The sequence below is a fragment of the Sebastes fasciatus genome, chromosome 4 (assembly GCF_043250625.1).
Source record: "Sebastes fasciatus isolate fSebFas1 chromosome 4, fSebFas1.pri, whole genome shotgun sequence".
NCBI classification, from domain to species: domain Eukaryota; kingdom Metazoa; phylum Chordata; class Actinopteri; order Perciformes; family Sebastidae; genus Sebastes; species Sebastes fasciatus.
The window spans coordinates 13,232,990-13,255,361 of record NC_133798.1 but is presented as its reverse complement, the minus strand read 5'-3'; the positions used below and the strand labels follow the sequence as shown (position 1 = coordinate 13,255,361).

Genomic DNA, 22,372 nt, shown 5'->3' with positions numbered 1-22,372 from the left:
CAAAGTAAGCGAAAGTATACACGCGTGAGTACGTCTGGTTTTCAAAATAATGTGTTAACAAAAGGAACTGTATATACAAAATACATATATGGAAATACAATTGATTGGAGTATAAAACACTACATGTCCCTTATAAATTCAAAGTAATAAATTAATTACTAATTTGTGAGGGAAATGTCTTCATTCTTAGATTTTTGGGTTGCTGGAAAAAAAATTAATAAATAATGCCTGACAATGACATAATGATATATTTGACTTCAGAACGTCTCTGACTACATACATGCTGAAAATCAAACATTCTTACTGTATTAATTTAGATATTTTCCTAAATAACTTTCCCCATGGTCTAGTGTTACAAAACTTAACAAAAATCACAATAAATCGTAATATGAAATCACAATACATATCGAATCGGCACCCAAGTATTTTGATAGTCAAATCGGGAGATGGGTGTATCATCCCAGCCCCATTATTAACCAACTCTCTACCTTCTTCCTTTGCTTCTTCAGCCTTCTTTCCATTTCTCGTTCCCTCACCTTCAACTTCTTCACTCTCCCTCCTTCCTCCCCTCTTTCTCCCTCCCCCGTCTCACGTCTCTAAACCCTGTTCCCTCCACCAGTTTATCTGCAGTACGCTGTCCGCTGTAGGAAAGCTGCAGGAAACCTGTGCAGGTGGCTGATTGAGGTGTTTTACAATGGAGAGTAAATCACGTAGGAGTGAGTGTGTGTGTATACAGTGGATGAAAAACTGCTGAGTGGCGGGCAGAGTTTGATTTGCGCTCACCCAAAGTGATGTCCCCTCACTAAAGATTGTGGATATGAGGCTAATCATTCAGTACAAGCGCGTGACGGATGGTCTCCAACCATAAATTCAGAGGAGGTGCTGCAGTGTGGGTGTGTGTGTGTGTGTGTGTGTGTGTGTGTGTGTGTGTGTGTCACCTGAAGCAGTGTTGATGGTCCTGACAGCCTCCCTGGCGCTAACTCTGTTGTTTGGGGGATAGTCAGGGACGATGTTTTCGTTGCGCCTCTCTGACATCCGTGGACTCACCTTGGCAGGTAGATGACTGAAAAACAGAGGGAGGGAGAAGGGGGAGGAAAGAAAACAGGAATTAAATGATGAGAAAATAGTGTGGGATCGTGGAGGGGTGAAGGAAAGATCCACAGGAGATGATGAAGATGTATAAGGGATAGGGAGATAAATAGAGGGTGATGAAAATGGGATTAACAAGATGAACCTGTTTCTGTGTGTGTGTGTGTATGTGTGTGTGCTTGCATGCGAGCCTGTGTGTGAGCGACAGACAATTTAACCAGAAAAGATTTGCGCTTGAAACACTGTTTGGTTTCCATTATCACCGCTGACAATCTGAGTTTTACACATAATGCAATGGTACATGTGTACAGTCATGAACACAAACAAACACACACACACACACACACGCAAAGGCATTCCAACAGCCGGACACAGTGACGCCCTCATTGTCTCACCCTGATTGGCTGTGCTGCTCGTCAATTGCGTCCACGGCACTCTCCACAGAGCTCAGGAGAGACTGGATCTGATTGGCTGATTCCTTCAGCAGGAAACGGGTCACAAACTGCTCCACGTTGGTTCCTCTCTCATAAACCTGAGGAAACAAAAGAGAAGAAAAAATACCATGATCGTGTATGTCATTTATAAACCTTACTTGAAACTAGAAGCGAGTCATTCAGTCAAAGGTTTTCAAGGTACAGTGTGTAGGATTTGGGGACATCTAGCTGAGTGAAGACCCCTCCACTCACTCCTCCTTTTCCAAGACTGTGGTAACGTGAGCCGCCGAGTGTAAAACCATAGTAACGCCGTTCGCCTTGCTCAGAGGCCATCCATATCATAATAACACTACTTTAGGAACGGAAGTCAGACTGGCGGTACCACGGTTTTGAACTCTGCAGCTCACATTGCCGCAGTTTCACAAGCGTGTCAGAGAACTACGGTGACCTTCAGGTAATGTAAAAACGTGAACAAAAGTGAAAGGCTCTCTCTAGAGCCAGTGTTTGGTTTCTCCGTTCTGGGCTACTGTAGAAACATGGCGGAGCAACATGGCAGACTCTGTGAAGAGGACCCGCTTCCTATGTAGATATGAAGGGCTCAATATGAAAAGCTAAATGCCACCCGTCACTACTATCATCTTCATATCACCATTAACCCTTACCCATACCCCATCTTACACAGTTAATACGTAAGAGAGGAAAAGTCTATGTCTGTGTTCTATGTCTGTCAGCTCCTTGCTTTCTGTAACTGTTGATATTTGTCTGTTTACATGCATGTGTCCACTCTCTGTTGCTGTTGTCTGTTTATATGTTGCACTACTTCTTTTTTTTTTTTAAGTAACATTGTTATCTTTATGATTTAGATTATAATTATTATTAGTATTATCACTTTTTTTTTCCTAATTTGAAAAAGAAAGTAAATTTAGTCCTCCGAAGAGGGGGGTGGTGGTGGGCTAAAAAATAAATAAAAGGGAATTTACAACACTACTAGAGAGTAGGGTTCGCTAGTTGGTAGAAAGTTGATCTTGTCTTTTATCTTCATTCCCACTGCATCTCATAAAAGAAAAGTAATAGGGCTCATTCTAAGCTAACGAAAACACAATGATTCTTAGTTTCAGGTGATAATACACTAATGAAAACATAGTTATGAATATTATATTCCATTTCTTCAAATAGCTCCCCCGAAATATTACAGACTGTTCCTTTAATGCCAAAATGTCCATAAAAAATCTATTTGAAAAAAAAAAAAGTCTCTTTATCCTGTCTTTCACACATCACAGCGCCGCAGCCTCTCTTCTCACTGTGTTCCCTTCACTCCTCTGAAAAGATTTTCCTGCACAAATCTCTCTGAGTTCCTTCCTTGCATCCATTTGACGGTCGAAGGGCTTCTCAAGGTGGACAGGCAGCATGCAGGGAGGCAAAAATAACGAGTAAAAATAGACTAGTATCTTTCACTCTCTCTGTTGCCGTCTTCCCCCTCTCCTTTCCCTCACACTCCTCAATCTTCTCCTCTTCTCCCTCCGAGTCTCCCCCTGATTCACTGTTAGGACTTTGGCCTGAAAGTTTGTTTCAAACCTTAAAAAGCTTTTAGTCTGAGCTTAAAGCCTGGCCCGTGGGGAATTAGAAGTGCTGTTTTGAGGTTATACTGTATATTGTTTCAGATTCAGCAGGAATAACGCACGGCCAGACTGAAATGTTATCCTCCTTCTCTTACACAACAGCATTATGACAAAAAAAGAAAAACGTCTGGAAATCAAAGAAATCTTCAGTTGTCAGCGTCAATCACTACTCCATACAACACTGACTCTCGCAGACAAACTGAGCATTGCAGATCATACATTCAGCTCACAGAGTATTGATCCATAGGTAATCAATCATTCTCATAGACCGGTTTTAAATTGTCACCACTGCTTCAATGAAACCTTGACGGGGAAATCTATTCAAAGTTTGAAGTTTATTAACCTGAGCAAGACTTTCTCAAAGAGGGGAGTGAAAAAAGAGATGACATCCTGGAGACAGCATCAAAGAGTCCCTGAGCTGCACTGCTGACAGGGTGAACATGGTGAACTGTCAAAGGAGTTGGCTGCTTCAGATAAGACTAGAGCTCCTGCTCTAACTCTTATGACCTTATCGCTGCCACCTTTTAATTATTCAGGGATTTGACTGTTCGCTAAAAACACCTCCCCCGAACGGTGACTGTCCAATCGTAGCTTAGCAACCGTAACTAATGGCACAGCAGGGCTGTCAAGCTTTGGATTTCTCCTCATGTTGAAATTGTGTGTACGAGGCTCTAATGAGCACAATTCTTTGCTTTTAACCCTCTGTGACCCACATTAGACCGCTTTTTGACTGTTTAGGGGGTAGAGGGGGTCTTAAGGGGGAGATAGCAGGTCAACAGTAGATGTCACATAGAAGTGGTGAACATCATCTGAAAGCTGGGAACCTGAAGATTAATTTGAGTGTGTCAAGTTGTTCTAGTCATTAATCAAAAATGAACATGAATTAGTTAATCAAAATAATTTGTGAAAATGTATAAAGGCGTAGAACATTATGATAGAAGTATAGGATAGCCATTCCCATGCTCTATTATGTCTCATAAGTTGTTGCAGCAATTTTTGGGTTGATACCATTTGTTACACAGATTTGGTGCTAATTTTAACCTCAAGAATTGATAAAAAATGATCAATAATCCCTCCAAAATACCAGATTAAGACACCAAGACCATGACGAACACAATAGAAAAAGCCATGCTGTGATTTGGTATAAAAAACTTTTGACATTTAGAGATTTCTGCAAAAATTGCATTTTTCAGGAATTGGATGGCGAGCACTTCTGTTCTGGAAAGTGCTCAGAAACCCCCTTATTGTCAATCTACCTAAGAAAGCTATCCATCCTCTGAATGCTCTAGGTCTCTAGTTTGTGGTTGTAACGTTTCATGAGGCTGTGATTATCCTAGAGGTCACGACAGGTCATTTTATACAGTGAGGTCAAGTGAAAAAAAATGGTCTCACTACAATGAAATGGCTACAATGGGGATACCCAATTTATGTAATTTTCGGGGAGGGACGGGGCTCCCAGCGTGACTGTCAACTGGTGCAGACTGTCCTCAATGCATCAGGGGTCTGCGGGAATGTCGACAAACCCACCCGTCTTGAAACACGGACCCTGTCTCATTTACCAAGCTTTGTGGGTGTGACTTTTTGCCGTGTCATCAACGTTCATATACAATTTATGTGTTTATGATTAAATTGTTTACTAGAGCACAACGTCCACCCACTAGAGTCTCACAAAATCCTGTGGGAAACACTGTATTACGTCGTCCAAAACTGGATGTCCCCCCACTTCAAAACTCATTCCGGCGCCGCTGGGACCAGTTCTTTCAATAAATGTGTATTTCAAATGGTAAATCTGCCACTATCTGCCATTATCACTGTAAATTGCATGTGTGCTGTCTGAAAACAGAAGGTGAAGCAAAAGTAAACTAAGGGGGGTGGGGTTTAGCAAACAGTCAACTGACTTTGAGGCTCAACTTTGATATTTCACATTTGACGATTACCAGAAACTGAATCGTCAAATTTCACGTGCTGCTCAGACATGTTAAGGCCAAAGACGTGTCGGAATAACACACAAAAACCTCACTATCAAACTCCAGGCCATCATTGACTACATATGCACTCCAGAGAGCGGAGTCAGTCAGTCATGCCAGCTTTACTGTCAGAAGTCATGGTGCAGTGGTTCATGGAGACAATTAAGGGTCCTGCGCACTCAGCCGTTCTCTGCTGCGCTCTAATCAAAGACAAACGCTCCCGTGAGACGCAGAATCACACAGGTCGTATTGACTTCCATTATCACAGTCAATGGCACGCGTGTCTTCACACAAACACGCATACACTCAAACATGCAAGCACGCAGACTTAGAGGAGGCTAATGTGTGGAATAGTCCAGTCAGCCTGTTCTGATTTTCAACAGCATCCACTCAGAGTGTAAAACACACATCTATCTGTAACACAACAAAAATCACTACGATTATAGAATTTAGGCTTGTGGTACCATTTTTTATTTGCCATTTTACCCTGATGACTCACTAATGACTACCATGCTGAGATTCAATTACCAAAGTGGGATACACGTCTGAATAAACAGAAATGATAAATAGGAATTTTGTCGGTTTTCTTGAAGAGATTATGAATGCATTATGAGTCCATTATAGGCACTTAGTCATTAAATAAGAAAATGCTGATAGATTCTTGATACGGCACAACATCTATTTGGCATATTGAGCATGCTGATATATTTTCTCTACAGCGTTATGCAGGTTAAGCACTCACATTTATTATGCGTCACTAATTTCTTTAATGTGTAATTGCGATTTATTTTTGGGTTGTTGCATACGTTCAATCAAGCCATACTAGCTTTTCAGGAAGAAGGCTGAATAACGCTCCAAACTTAGGCAAAATTTTGGCGAGGAAAAACTGGCGTGGCCATATTCAAAGGGGTCCCTTGGCCTCTGAGCTCAGGATATATGAATGAAAATGGGTTCTATGTGTACCCGCGAGTCTCCCCTTTACAGACATGCCCACTTTATGATAATCACATGCAGTTTTGTGCACGTCATAGTGAAGTCAGCACACTGACACTCTGACAGCTGTTGTTGCCTGTTGGGCTTCAGTTTGCCATGTTATGATATGAGCATATTTTTTATGCTAAATGCAGTACCTGTGAGGGTTTCTGGACAATATTTGTCATTGTTTTGTGTTGTTAATTAATTTCCAAAAATCTGTGACTATGACGGGGGAACGCTCACTCCGGTATGCCATAATTTTACATTTTTGTAGGGAAGACGTCTGGTACTCCACCGGGGCAGCCACTCCTCCTCCACCGTGGTCACAACAACAAGCGTCCGTGGAAGCTAACGTTAGCTAACGTTCGTTTGAATTTGAATCGGACATATCTGCAATATTGTATTGACTTTTGACGTTACCTTTCCATCTGAGGGCTAACCTCTAACGTTAGCTAGCAACCAGCAACGCGCTATTTAATAGAGAGCTGTCAAGGGGTCTAATGTTAATGTTCACCTGCCCGACATACAAAGAGTTGCTGTGTGACTGGTTGTACTAATAACTAGACCAAAATCCAAGTCTCCAGTTTTATATTAACGTTAAACCTGTTGAGGAATCGCTAAGGAAAAGTGTCTGGCGGCGGCCATCAAGAGGGGCTCACGTAACTCTGACCGGAGTGTCAACCAAACAAACCGTGATCCCCCAAGTCAAATCACACTTATGTCTGATTTAACATAATCACATCTCATACTAATACATCATATGATAATGGTATCTGCTGGTCAAATCTGCAGGGGGTCTAGTATTGTCAACAAGAATGTACCAACAATGCTAAATCTACGTTGATCACAACGGTTGACTGCAATCTTGTGACCGGCTGCCAAAGTGGTTTTGCCCCCTGAATGCGCACGCATCCAGTAATGTATACATGTATGTAGACAATAAATCCGTCTATTGGCAACTGTAACATAGATATTTGTAGATTTTGGGCAATTTTAGTTACTTTTCGAAACCAACAACCGAACAGTCACACCTGCATTCCACAGTTATTGGCTCCGGTTGCGCTCATTTGTCTAAGTGGGAAAAGCCCTAACAACTCCTCTTCTGAGAAATGAGGAGTAAGATCATAACTGAACAATGGTGGACAAAGTGTTGAGCTTGGCGAGGTCGAGAGGATACCGGGGGACAAAATTTGCTGCTGGGCCCCTGTTTACCATCTGTTACTAACACTCTGTCCCATTTCTACCATTTTTCTCTGCTGGATTACCACTGGGCCCCAGTTTTTGTATCATAATTCAATGAAAGACATTCAGAACAGGAAACATAAGCACAAAACTGAAATGATAAAGGTGTACACAAGGATCCTGCACAAGACAGGCCACAAGATAAGGTATACAGTATGAAGTAGGACCCATAGCTTTATCAACTGATACTGTACTTCAGTGGTTCAGAGACACAAAGCAGTTGCCCACTTTGCCCGTGTGGTGATCCAGCGTTGCCTATGAAAATCAAAGTACTGATGAATGTAGTGTAAGTTTATTTGTATCTTCTAAAAAAGGCAGTGTGTTGTGAAATTGAAGATTCTATTTTAAAAATTTGCTCCACAGTTCACTCTGTCTTCCTCTCCCTTCACTTTCTTCCTCTCTGTCCTTTCCTGTATATGTCTATCATACCCTCTCACCCTCTGCCGAGCGTGTCCCACGGGGCCAGGCTACAAAACCTGGGATAGAAAAGCTGTGATCTATAATTCACACAGATCACTGACCCGGGAGAAGATACCGTCACAGAACACACCCTGGTGATTAGCCGCAGTGTGTATTATTGTTAGCATCTGCGAGCGTGTGTGTGTGTGTGAGTTCAAGGCAGGAGGAATGATGTTGCTCGTGTTGATGTGCCTGGTTTTGTGTGAAGATTGATGACAGAGCTCTCCAGAACGTATCACACCTACAGTATAACGTTCAATATTGTCATTGTATATATTTTCACACATCATCAAAGGCTTCATTTTAAATAGCACACACAGGTTATATGCAGAGAGCTGCAATGTGCCCTGAAATAAGTGGCTTGGATTGTGTGGCCACTGTTTTTAGCTATCAGGGTTTTTTTTATAACAAAGTGGAGGTGACGTGTTGTTTATGAGATCAGAAAAAATGTATCTGGTAGGAGTAATTGACCGAGCCAGCAGGGTCACTAAGCCGTGAGTGTGTGTAGAGTGTGTATATTTGTTTCTGATCTCATGTGTTTCATCTCATCTTCTGAAGGTTAACAAGAAATCTCCTCATTATCATCCACCTACGCATTTGCACATATGTACAGCACAGCGTTCCTTTGCAGCACACACACACACTCTTTTGTCATAAGATGGCGGTGGCTGATTACAGGGAGTTGTAGGTGGTAATCAGTGATTATAGAGGTTGGTCTAGTTAGGGGTAAATTATTCCATCTTCAGTGTCTCAGAAGGAAATTTGGAAGCTTGGTGGAGATATGGAGGTGACAAGAATGTAGGCTGATGAAAGACTGAAGCGTACACTATGCAATTCAAACCAGCCATATGATATTACACTGGCATCTTATCAGAAAAAAACCACAAACTCAAGCTTCAGCAGTAGTAGTATGTTGGTGTGCAACATTACAAAGCAATACAATTATAAAGTTGGATCATGAGGTATACTGAGCAACAAGGAAATAGGAGTTAGTACTAGAGTTTTTACTGCATTTTATCTGCATTTTATCTGCATTGTGAAGGTCTTGAGATTCTGCTGATAAAATGTTAAATGGATCTGGTGAATCCTGTAGGAGAAGACTTGAAAGTCCCATAGCTGTAAAGTGCCTAAAATAGCATATTGTCAGATGTCAAGTCAACTGTTTTGTATTTTTATGTATTTGTATAGCACATTTAAAAACAATCGCAGTTGACCCAAGTGTATAACCAATGACATTATTCCAGGTGTCGACTATTCCTTCGCATTTTAACGTCACACAACCAAATTTGAAACTAATCTGATAAACCCCTTTAGGAGAAGTTCGAAAAAGTTTGCATGAAATACATGAAAAACTTACAAAATTAAAAATGTAACTTCTGGTTGGTCAGGGCTAATAAAAGCCAGTAGGAAATATGTGATGAGAGAATGTTCCAACTAAGGCCGTCCATGCTAAACAGGTATGAACCCAATGCTGTATATTCTCTCCGTTGGGCCCAAACAACACAGGGCTTTCACCCAGGAGACTGTTGTTCATGGCCCGTGCGCTAAGTTTCACTTTCACTTCACAATCAGTTGTTCATTCATGTCCTGTGTTCACAACGGCAAGTCACATTTGCACTGTAAAAACATAGTCATTTTAAGCCCAACTAAACTAAAAACTAAACTAAACCTAGCTTAGTGGTTTTGGTGCCCAATCCGAAGCATGCGTTTACTGCGAGCGAAAAGTGACGTTAAGGGGTTGTTACGCACGTGTTTAGAGCGACGGAAAAAGTGACACTGAATGGTCTGACAAAGTTGGGATGGCATTCACAAGATTCCACCTCGCTCAAAGACAACCAACCAATCAGAGCCAAGGACTCTCTAACGCAGTTGTCGATCATATCCAAACTGCAAAATATTCCGAGTAGGGATCAGATCACGTTGCTGGTACAGAACAGAGCAAAACAGGTGAAACGCATTGGCCGCAATGCAATCATGGAAACCATCGGTTATCGCCTGACGCCGATTTAGACAATCCGGTCGTAGTCTCTAAACTCGCGTCTCAAGTTGCTACTCGGACTGTAAACAATGACTGCCGCACAGAAGAGCAAGTCTTGGCCCGGATATCCAGATATGAACATAGACTAGAAGAGAAGAGAAGAGAAGAGAATAGAAGAGAATAGAAGAGAATAGAAGAGAAGAAAAGAAAAGAGAAGAGAAGAGAAGAGAAGAGAAGAGAAGAGAATAGAAGAGAAGAGAAGAGAAGAGAAGAGAATGCACAGCTTGTAGTTTCCAGCGTGTAGCCTGTGAGCAGTTTTCTGCTCGTGCTCTTCCTTTCAACTGGTCTTCAAACAGCTTCAGGCAGTACAACGCCCACATTTCAGCCTAGTAAGGTATGCTCTCTGGAGGTTTCCTGAGCTGCCTATTTTTAGAATTTGTATTACCTTCTATTGGTTTGATCTTTTATTTGCCATGCTAACCAATAAAAGTTGTTTGTGCTGCAGCAATTGTCTGCTGTGAGAAGTTGTGTTGTGGTGGTGTTTCTTTTATTTCACAGCTCAATAGGTATCAACTTCTATTTCACAAGTCTCTGCAGAGGCAGCATAGTCTCTCTGCAGTAGGTCTCTATCTGCGAGGATAACAGAGGTTTGATGTGTTGGGGAAGCACAAGTGCAGCTCCCTGGCTGGCCCGCTACCTCCGAAAACCCCCACAACCCTGCCTCGGCTTCACACATCAACCAATTAAAATGGTATCCTAGCAACCCTAGTCAATATGTCTCTAAGCAACACCATTTTAGCAGTATGCAGGAAATGATATCTGAGCAGCAGACCTCTCACACTGAGAATGATATTGCTTTTAAATGTTTCTTTTCCACTGTCCTGATATCCCTCAGTAACCACAAACTCTCTCACAGTCTCGTAGCTTTCTTAAGTCAGACACACACACACACACACACACACCCACACACACACACACACACACACACACACACACACACACACACACACACACACACACACACACACACACAGGCACATATGAGAACACACTCAGCCTGTTTCTCTTGGTTATTATTCTCCTGTGCTCCTATCCTTTTTCACTATACCATCTTAGCTCCTCGTGATGAGGACATCCCAGCTGCAACACTCACCGTAGAGAGTTCAACCACGTGCATGTACACCGCGTGTGTGTGTGTGTGTGTGTGTGTGTGTGTGTGTGTGTGTGAGAGAGAGAGTGACCATCCGCTGCCCCTCCTCTGGAGACATCTACCAGTCCATTAGCAGGACACTAACCTGCATGGACACACACACACACACACACACACACTCTGCACTATCAGCATCTATCCTCTGCTAATATTTTGTGGCCGCTGTCTGTAGCTGTAGCGCCTTAGAGCATGAGACATAAATCTAACAGGATGGACACATACAGGGCAAATCTTCCCTATAGGTAGGACTCCAGACTAACTTTTTACATTGGTTGCACTGGTGCGCCTAACTTTTTCATTTAGGTGCACACAGATTTTTTTACAGTGATTTTTTTTCACTTTTTACAGGGGTCAGGTGTAACGGGCATCACAGTATTTTTTCTTGATGTAAAAACAATCAACAGTTCCTTCCATTTTGAATTAGCAGTTGTTTTTTTGGTTGTGATGTTTCCTCGAGGAGGAGTACAGGGCGAGGTTTCACACATACACACACACACACACACACACACACACACACACACACAGACAAACCTGCTAAATGTCAGGCGCATCGTGCGACCAACAACAATATTTATTTCCATTGAGTTACATTTAGGCCTGCAGGATATGAGGAAAATCTGCGATGTGCGATAACATTGTTCAATATCGCGATGACAATATCACTTGCGATAAATAAACAAATATTGAAGCGTGCATATTAGCTATACAGATACATCTATTTTATATATAACTAGGCTAAATGTTGTTTCTAGAACAGCAACAGTGAAGTTTATAAAAACTGAAGAACACAGACATCAGTCAGTATCATTCCTTCTGTCCTCTGTCCTCCTCCATCAGTCAGTATCAGTCATTCCTCCTGTCCTCTGTCCTCCTCCCTCTGCTGATGTGATTCACTGCTGCAGGTAACCCTAACCCTGGTGGAGAGAGGAGGGGCTGCTTTGTCTCAGCCAGCAGATGAGTTTACAAGTAAGATATGTGTCAAACTAACTTACTAACAGTTAGACTACACAGCTTACTGCTAGCTTTAGTTTCAGCTTGTGTAGCCAAGGGTTACGTTGCTCCTATACTTTATGAAGATAATAAAATGAATAACACGCAGGCTCCGTAGTTTACACCGCTTCACGCCTTCCGTTCCTCTCTTCACAGTAAACTCCCCGGACACAGAGACAGTTTCAGAAAGCCTTTTGCGATGTGTTCATCACGCATGTTCATATCACGATGACGATGGAAATAGGATTTATCGGTCAGCCCTATTTACATTATGGTGTGTTTTATTGGACGATGGTAAATTATAATGCTATCATGATGCGTTCAAATGTAATCTTGAACTTGAATGAATCCAGTTGTTTGAAGGAGATGTTTTCACAGCAATATAAAATAGATAATAGAGAGGGAAATATGACCTGTTTAACTTCCTAACGCTGGCTTCAAGCAGCTTATAATATATAATTAGAACTAATAATGCCAAGTTGTGTTTTAATTGAAGCAAATTGAATAGTGTGTTTTTATATAAATAACTACTATAGATGGCAATAACAAAGTAAAAAGATAATATTTAGATTTTTTTACGGCTGGAACGTAGCACAACATGGATGTGAAATTGCAATAAAAATAAAAAATATTTTGTCCCTAAAATCTATGACTAATTCTGATAAAAAATCGTGATCTCAATATTGATCAAAATAATCGTGATTATAATTCCGGCCATAATCGTGCAGCCCTAACATAAGCTAAGCAGCGTTTTCAGACCATTCACTGAGCTAACGTTAGCCTTATTAGCTAGCGAGCAACAGCTGATAAAATCTGCCAGCGATAGTTGTGATTCCAGTCAACAGCTAGAAATGAGAAGCCTGTTTTTGCCACGGTCTGATCATAAACTGTATGTGAGCCACGGACAGCAGAAAGCTAACTGTAACAGGAATAGCAAGAGGAACAAACTCATCATATGTTGAACACAGCTATAAAAAAAAAAAAAAGATAATAATTTACCAAATATTTGGTTTATTGGAGCGATTTAAGTGACAGTTGGAAGTGTGGAAGTGGTTAACAGCAGGCAGAGTGCCTGAGTTTGTTTCTAAACAGAAGGCGAGCCCACTAACAGGCATCAGAAACATACAGGCTCTTCAGATATCATGCCAGCTTCATCAGCCTTTCAGAGGGAGACGAGGATGGAGAGAGGCAAGGAGGATGATGGTGGTGGAAGGCGAGAAGAAACAGTAGGAGGGAGAGAAGGAGCTCCAGGAAATGGAGATAAAAGGAGGCGGGAAAAAACTGGAAGTTCAGAGGGGGAGAAAATCAAGGGGGTTATAGGAGAGAAGGAAGACGATGTACTGTACATTGTGTTGAGTTTTCTGTTTCTTTGTGTTTTACTTCCTCACTCCCTCAACTCTATATTTAATTCCTAAGTGGAGTTCCTCTCTCTCTGTTCTCCTTTCACCCAATTACCCATCCATCTCTCATCCATCGCTCTCTTTCACACACACAAACACACTGGCTTTCTCTTTCTCACTCCTACAGTCCTCTGCATTATTCATGCTTTGGGTGTAACCTCATCAGTCAACACACACCCAGCTGACAACACAACACACACTCTGCCAGTCCTCTTTCTTTCCCTCTCACGGTCACGTACACACTCGCGCACAAATTATTCATGTCCACATCATTACCAGTTGTGGGAGACACTGAGGATGCAGTCAGTCAGTCAGTCACATAGTTGGTGGATTGGACGCTCACACTGTCCAGCTGCGCTATGTGCAGAACAACACCTCGCAGCTAAACAAGGTACAGACAGGTATAATGTATGTACAACATGCTGGCTGCTTCCCTGCTGCGTTGTGAGGATGAAGCTGACGGGAAATACTCTATCTGCAATGCTAATGTAGGATAGATAGAGAGGAGGGAGAGGTTGTTCTGTTACAGTACAGACTGGTTTCATGGATGGAGATTTAAATGATTATTGTAACTTCTGATCTGCAGGTTAAAAATCAACTGCTGCCTCATCAAAAAAAGTACTAAAACCTCTGCAGCTATGAATAACTTTGGTAAATTGGTTTAAGGTATAGGCTACCAGGCAGTCCTTATTTATATGACTATGTGTTGTTATAGAACAGTGTAAGCTTCCTAAATACAAGTAAGATGAGCTTGATTTTTATTGAAATAAGTCTATAAAAACAGAGAGTATTGAAGAAATGTCCAGCGCTAAGATGAGAGGATCTGCAGAGAGCAAAGACAGCCAAAGCTGACAACATCTGTGCTGCTCGATGGGAAATGGGGCCCCTAGAGACACATGGGGATTGATGAGATTTGGATTTATACACAGACAGAGCCTCATAGTAGCTGAAGTGTGTAGTATACAGTGCCGACGTGCCATTTTGAACATAAAAACGGCAGGTTGTAAGTGGCTGCAATTGGCAGGAGGTGATGTGTGTTTGTACAGTACTATGTACATAGTGTACTACATATAAGTGTACTAATGGAAGTATCCAAATTGAGACACAGCTTAAGACTCTACAGCCATGCTATAGCATCTCTGAGGTTGTACTTATAAGCACAGCAATACTTGATCTAAATGCTAACATCAGCATGCAAACATGTCCTCAACGACAATGCTAACATGCTGATGCTAAATGGGTATAATGTTTACCATGTTCACCAGTTTAGCGTGTTAGCATGCTAACATTTGCTACTGTAATTAGCACTAAACACAAATTACTGCTGAGACTGATAGGAATGCCATTTGTGTTTTATATTATATTGCTTTTTTAAAAATATGAAACTAATGCTGACCTTACACCAAACAACTTTTTAAGCGATTTCACTGTTGCAGATATATTTCCAATGTCGGAATAAAAATCACAAGTGTTTTGCTAGAGTTGCAGCATGCTCCTGTGATCTCGATCGATTTAGTATAAGGTGGTCATAAAACTCAGTGCAAACTCGTAACGTCAGTCCTTTTCTCGTCTTGACGTTACGATAAAATCAAACAAGTTTAATATCATCGTAAGTTCAATGACGTGAACATTGTCAACAACCAATAGGTCCGCTCTCTCCAGCACCAAACAGGAAGCAGCAAACGGGGTAGGAAGTAAACATGGAGAAACAGGTGGAGTTGTGAAGTGAACAAGAGTGCCACTTTGATGTGTTCTCCCATTGGTACCACGATAGAGTGGAGAAAGAAAAAAGCTGCAACTCTCGAAATCCCCGGTGAGTAAATAGTGACCCTGCAAGATCCCCAGTCTTTGCAGAACGTTATAGTCAGTGACTAAAAACTGTGACTTAAGACACATGGTCTTTAGATGTGAGAGGGTGTCAGACTTTAGTCTTTTAAAAGTCTTATCAAAGTCTCCTAGTGTGTGGTAGACATAAAGTGAGCATCAATACGAAGACTACCTGGTGACAGACTGTAAAGTTTTTGCATTTTTGGATTCTCAGTAATAGAGACCAGCGATGAGCAGAAAGGTGTACAGCAGAGATGCTAGGACCTAGGACTCTTCAACATGTTGTTTTTACTATCAACAATCTCCACCAGCATCAAAAACGTCAGGGAAAGCCCAAGCTTACCAATCACAATTCTTATGGTCTTCATGTGGTATCTCTGTAGCCGCCACTGACGTGACCTATGAATGGTAGAGCTAGTGTTAGTGCTAGCTCTGTCTGTAGTTCAGTCATACACAAGTGCAACAAAAGTCTTACAGGAAAGAGATAAGCTATAGGCTATACTGACAGTTGAAAGGTTTTAGGAAATGTACCACTCAGCAGCTGAATGACGAAATGAAACCATGTAATCAGGAATCAGTTTCACTGACTGAGCTGCTTAGCTTCCTCCTCATCCAGACAGTGATGGCAGCCATGAGAAAAATGTGGAGCTGTGTTTTTGACCTCCATCACCTCTGCCTCTCACTTAGTCTGACCTCTTGCCTTATCTCAAACTCTGCTCTGTTATATCAACTCTCCTTCAGCTTCTTTTTTTGCGCCTTCACTTGTTTCTTAAAGCTGCAGATGGGAACTTTGAGCAAATGTATATAAATCTATCTCTCTATATATATATACATATATATATATAATGTATATATATCCTGACAGTAGTGCACAAGACAGCTAATCTGTGAAAAAATCATGTATCTCTGTCTCCTTCTAGTGCTCCTAATGGCATTTGCAAGTTTTCACCGCGCCCGAAGGAAAACGGAGCCGAGAAGTTTCTAATGCAGCTGTCAATCGCTGCTTGCAAAACTCGCAAACTCAGATCAAACTGTCAAACTAGGCAGTGTTGATCAAATATGAATTAGGATTATATAACGGTAATGCCTATTTCTTGCCTCAAATGTTTTCAGAGACATCTTGTAGTGTACTGTTTAGCTGGTAAATGAGAATGTTTGCTCACAAACTTTCTCATTTTACAGCTAAACAATACACTAAAGGCCCAGACTAAGGCTCTAACTAACAGCGACAAAGGCCAACTGTTGTATCGCCTCATGTCACCTTTGTCTTGGCCAAAATGTTGCACTCGAACACACCGCAAAGACTACAGCCAACAGCCAACTACCACTATTCGTAATTCAAAAAGGGAAACCGGAAGACCGAGGACGGCGGATATACTGTACAAGCCATTGTTATGTTACGTACATGAAACAAAGCGCCGTCTGCTGACCATTTTCACACCACTCTCACTCACCACTTAGCTTCATTCCAGATGGCCATGTCGTTGTGAAAATATGCGTGTGTTGGAATGATCAGATAAGATGAAGATGAAAAATCTCTCTCTCTCTCCAACTCTTTCTACACATGCACCTTGTGAAATTCTTTCCTCACCCTGACTTTTCTTCATCATTAGCTCCCTCACTTGCCTCCTCTCCTCATTCCCTGAGTCTAACTTCTTTAATACCCAGCACACTGGCGATAGCATCTTGCTCCTTGGTTACCAGGGAAACGGTACCCAGGTCACAAGGTTCTAAAGGCTGAGGGATGCGCTTGCTATCAGAGTTGACACCACTTAGTGATACATGTGTATATAATATATATGTGTGTGTGTGTGTGTGTGTGTGTGTGTGTGTGTGTGTCTGGGTTACTGTGATTGCAGGAATGCCCTCAACTGAAATCCCTGCACCAGGTGGCACTCACCTCACAAACACACACTCAGGAGTACACACTGCTGCCTGTGCACTGCTGGGAAATCACCTTGGGACAATCGGCAGTTTGTAATCATTAAACCTGCCATGTAGCTACTCTATGAGGTGCCCTCACTTTCTGGAACAAATTATCAAAGGGGGAGCTTTTACTAAGTATAAGCATTATAATTAACTTTGCACACAATTTTAATTATTAAAGCTGCAGTAGGCAGAATATTTTTGTAATCATTGGGCAAAAAAATCCATAATGACTTTTCAGCATATTGTAATTCAAGTGTTCTGAGAGATAACTAGACTTCTGCACCACCTCTTGGTTCTGTTTTCAGGCTTTAGCAAATCTAGTCCCTGACAGGAGACTTCACAAGCCAATCACAGGTAATTTCAGAGAGAGAGCGTTCCTATTGGCTGTTCATTCAACAGAGGCAGCTGTCAATCACTCGCGAACTCCGATCAAACGGAGAAAAATGTTATAGTGTACTGTTTAGCTGTAAAATGAGAACGTTTGTGACCTGGCAGCCATGTTGAGAGCAGTTGAGGAAATACCAAGCACCGCCCACCAGCCGCAGCAAACTTTCCCATTTTACAGCTAAACAGAACACTACAAGATGTTTCTGAAACATTTTACGTGAGAAATAGGAAATACAGTAACAGATAATGGATTAATTATTGATCAGCGCTGCCTGGTTTGACCATTTGATTGGAGTTTTTGAGTGATTGACAGCTGCTCAGAGACGGCAGGCTCCAGCTCGGCTCTGATTGATCGTTTTCCTCCGTTCTGTGAAATCTTGCAGATGCCATTAGGAGCACCGGAGGACACAAGAGGAACATGAGTTTTTTCAGATTACATGTCTCATGTACTACTGTCAGCAAATAGTGATATTCGTATTTGCTCCAACTTGCCTACTTCAGCTCTAAGTTAACAGTATTATTTATTCATGTATTCAGTTACATGTTTGACTCTGATAACCTTGTACTGCCTTATGACAGTTTCGGGGCTCCAAACAGTACATTAAGGGTGTGAAAAGCTCTCAAAGGGATAAAAGTTCAAGAACACGGGCTCAGCTTTGACGGTGCAACACTCCACCACTGCATTTCCAACATACTGTACTACCTTTGCACAATCTTCATCGGAAAGCCCATTAAATCCTGATGAATAAGTGATGAACGCTCTGCAGAGAATCATATCGTAGCCACTGACTGAGCCAGATGACGTGTTTTACACATTGACTTCTGTTTCATCCTTTTATTCATCACCCTGTCAACCTGTCGTCACGTCCCCCTCGCCTCACCTGCTCTCCCCCTTCTCATCTTTACTTCTCCTTTCTTCTCCTCCCAATCTCCTCCATCAATCTTCCTCCCCTCTTACTCTCTGTGCCTTATTGTGTGCGGACCAAATGGCCTCGCTCTGCCCCGTGATCCGCTTCACCTTAATCTTCATGAAGAAAGGAGAGGATGAAGAGGATGAGTCGGCGATGGCTTGGGGGTGGAAGAAGACAATAAGAGCGGAGATGAAAGAGGAGAAGATGAGAGAAAAGAGAGGTGGGAGGAAGAGGAGATGAGGAGGAGTCAGATGAGAAGCAGCTAAAAAGCTCATGGAGGGTCACTCACCGGCGCAAAACGATTTCCTGAACAGATTTTAAAATCTAGTCTGAGAGAAACTGTGTGTATGTGTGTGTGTGTGTGTGTGTGTGTGTGTGTGCGCCTGTAGAATTGTCAATGAGTGTGGCGGCTCGTTCAGCGGAAGCTTGAAAAAATAAAGTGCTAATGAGAGTGGCTCATTAAACAGCATTTATACACGAAAGACAGGACAGGAGATGTAATGAATTTTCCCTCTTTTTGTCACCTGCTTCAGCTCTCATCACCACCAACACACACACAACACACACACACACACACACACACACACACACACACACACACACACACACACACACGATCCTCATGGGAGAGGCCGTTATTTATCTCCACCTGCTGGAAAGCCAATTAAAATTGTTTTCTGGAGCCACTCCTAATTCTTATAACACCATAAAAGCTTTCAAAAAAACAACATTGGATTTGAAGCATTTCAACATATTTGCTCCATCCCTGTGGAATATATATTTGTTCTCTAACGCCGTCTAAATCATGACATTCAGAGGTATAGTCGGGAGATGCTGCTAAGCAGACATGCAGGGGGGAGGGGAGGGGGAAGAACGCTTTCTCAAAATCCTTCTTGGCCAAACAAACTGTCAGCCTTTACTAAAGTTTTCTCTTAAACTTCTCTTCGCTGCTCATAATTGTTGATGGCTGTCATCTTTGATCTCGTTCACAAAAATTAGGACTCTCGGAAAGTAGAGAGTTGCCAGAGGAACTACAGTGAAACTGTCAGGAAGTCGTTAGAGATGCCGAATGAGGCCCAGTCTGTCCTGCGTATGATGCTGGATGACGACATATGAGGGACCAGCTTGCGAAAAGTCGATAGATAGCCGAGCGATCTCTTAACAAGCTGGCTCGATGTGGACTTAAATTAACTCAGACCGGTCTCCAGGACAACTGTCACCAAAGTATCCGGTCTCTATGGCAACTGTCACCATAGTAACCTGCAATAACTCTTGAGGTGATGCCACGCTGACATGGGCTGAAGTGGGATGTCATGGTACAAAGTTGACAGTTTTTTTTGTCTTTTTTTTTGTCCTACTTAGAATTTCCACTTGCGTCCACGTACTTTAAAAGGACCAGTGTGTAACAATTAAGGGGATATATTGGCAGAATATTAATAAGTATGTTTTCTTTAGTGTATAATCACTTGATAAGAATTGTTGTGTTTTCGTTATACCTTAGAATAAGTCTTTTATATCTACAAGCGGGTCCCCTCTCCACGGAGTCCGCCATGTTGCAGAACGGACAAACTAAACTGTTAACTTTTCCTGCTTGGGCCGGAGTCGATTTTATATCGCTCTGGAGTTATTGTCAATGTTTGAATCAAACGAGTCAGAAACTATCTTATGCAACACCCACTGGAATCTACTTCTACAAATAGCAAAATACTAATAATATTAGTGTAGCCTGATCTTTATCTGCAGCTGTACAGAAGTACCGGTTTTAACAGCATGAAAAAAACACTGCACAATATTCAAATGTTGATTTAGAATTTGAATGTTATGAATGAAGCTTTGAAGCTTCCAAACATTCGGTACAGTCCTAGGACTGTTTTATATTGATGAGTTTCATATTCTGTTTACTGATTAGGAGGGCACTCTGTCGCTGTCCATTTACGGGGGTGCTGAATCCGAAGGCTGCATTACGCACGGCTTGGCAGCCGGGCACTGCCGTAGAGGCAGCTCCCTAACAGTATCGTAATGCATTTCAAGGATAAAACATGAAATTGACAACCTATCTAATTACACTGAGTTAAAAGAGGTGTTGATTTAAGTTTTTACTTACAGCGAAGATTCTGGTACAAAATATGAAGTGGGCTCCAAAACTTGCATTCCACAACTAAAGGACACAAATGAACTGTACTTTATGACTTAACAATGAATCACAACTAAATATTTACTGTTTTTAAGACTCACTCAATCAGGTTGAAGCAAGAAAATTTACCTTTTTCACATGTCAGTTTGCGAGCATGCACAATACCAGGACCCTGGAGATGGCTCACATAAATGGAATACATCCATTGTTAATGTTATTGATTATACCTCTGCATTTCTTCCTATGACCTGTTAAAATGTCTGCTGTGAAAAAGACGGATTGTTGGATTTATTGGCACAAATTATTTATTTAGTTTTTCCCCTGTTGTTTATTTGACAATAATTTAGAATAAACCTGCCCCCCCCAACACAGGGATATATTTTAATGTACTGTTTATTGGGTTGGTTTCAAAATTGTCACAATTTTGCATTGACAATCAGTTGAGTCAATAAAATGGGTATGCAATAGCACAGTTAACAGACACAAAGCAGATCATACTCTTAATATATATCTTAAGTTGCTGCAGTAATCTTTCCATCTAAAGATAATTATGTCTTTGAAATAACTCTGCTGCTCCCTTTGTTTATTAGCAGGATAATTACAATTAATACCCAGACTGATCTGATGTGGGATCAGAGGTGATTTGGGTTTATTAATCACCACTAATTACTTTATGGTCCTCGCATTTGCTGAATCTCATGAGCCTCTTAAGACGGGCAGCGACGACTGCCTCCACTAATTGATACCTTGACAGTCAAAATAATGAATACTGCATGAAGTGAATGGAAATATCACATTTACATTAATTATTAGCGCGTTGGTTGTCCCTCTGGGAGCGCGAAGGGAAGGATGACGAGTGATGGTGACACAGACGGAGAGTATCTGTATCGCTGTGGTTTAGCAGTTTACCCAGCTGCATGGATTACAGCTGTGGATGTCAAACTTTTTCTTAAGGGATACATTCAGATGATGTATATTGTTAAACGATAGCCGATAACGTTAGTTAGCTAGCTAGATTGCCTATCTCCGGACATGGTTAGTTAGCCAGCTAGCTTGTCTGGAGACTGACAGGCTAGCTGGCTAAAGCCTGCTCTCTTCCCAGCGAAGTAGTCTCCTAGCAGCGTGGAGTGAGGCAGAGGGACCGCGACGCAGCGCTGTCTGCTGTTGAGCTCATTTCTGTAGCATGGTGGAATTAGCAAGGTTGCTAGCTAACTAGTCAGTCATTAAATGAGTAAAATTGAACAACTTAATGCCTCATCCACACACTCTTATCACAGCGTAGGAAAGCACAGTGTGTTGCACGGCAGCATGGCGGAATTAGCAAGCTAAATTAGCTAAGTAGCCAGCCGTTGGTGGTCAACGGCAGCGCTGTAAAGATAAATTGAGGGCGTTTAAATCTTTGAATGCCTATAGTTAACTATCCTTCAGTCAGTCAAAAAGAGAGTACAATATCGGCGAAGCGTTTCAGAGATGGAGAGAAAGGGTTGCTAAGAGTTTAACACATACATTTGAGATGACATCGTTTGTCATCTTAAATGTATGTGATATCTCGATTCTGGACCCAACAACACAGCAAGATGACATTTTCGACGTGTAACTTTAGCCCACTGCTAGTGTTTGCCTCCAGTCTTTCCTTTGTTTTGCCTCCAGCTAACACCTTGACGTAATCATGACGTTGACAAAAAAAAGGGTCTATAGATTATGCAGGTATTGCATTAGGTACTGTAATCTTACTATAAAGTGAAAAAAGCGAGGAATCTCTGTCTGTCTGTCTGTCCGCTCATCCAATCTACTTCACACTTGTTGGGTGGATTGCTGGGG

At 41.8% G+C, this 22,372-nt stretch overlaps 1 protein-coding gene across 2 annotated transcripts in view; it reads right to left on the bottom strand.

Annotated features, from left to right (window-relative positions):
* Positions 1-22,372, bottom strand: part of necab2 (N-terminal EF-hand calcium binding protein 2) — a 148,861-nt gene that overhangs the window by 62,958 nt on the left and 63,531 nt on the right. For both annotated transcript variants that reach the window (XM_074632134.1, XM_074632133.1), the window contains exons 6-7: positions 1,485-1,621; positions 939-1,063 (exon numbers count right to left, since the gene is read on the bottom strand). In XM_074632134.1, coding sequence (XP_074488235.1) covers positions 939-1,063; positions 1,485-1,621 — 262 coding nt within the window. The remainder of the gene's footprint in view (positions 1-938; positions 1,064-1,484; positions 1,622-22,372) is intronic.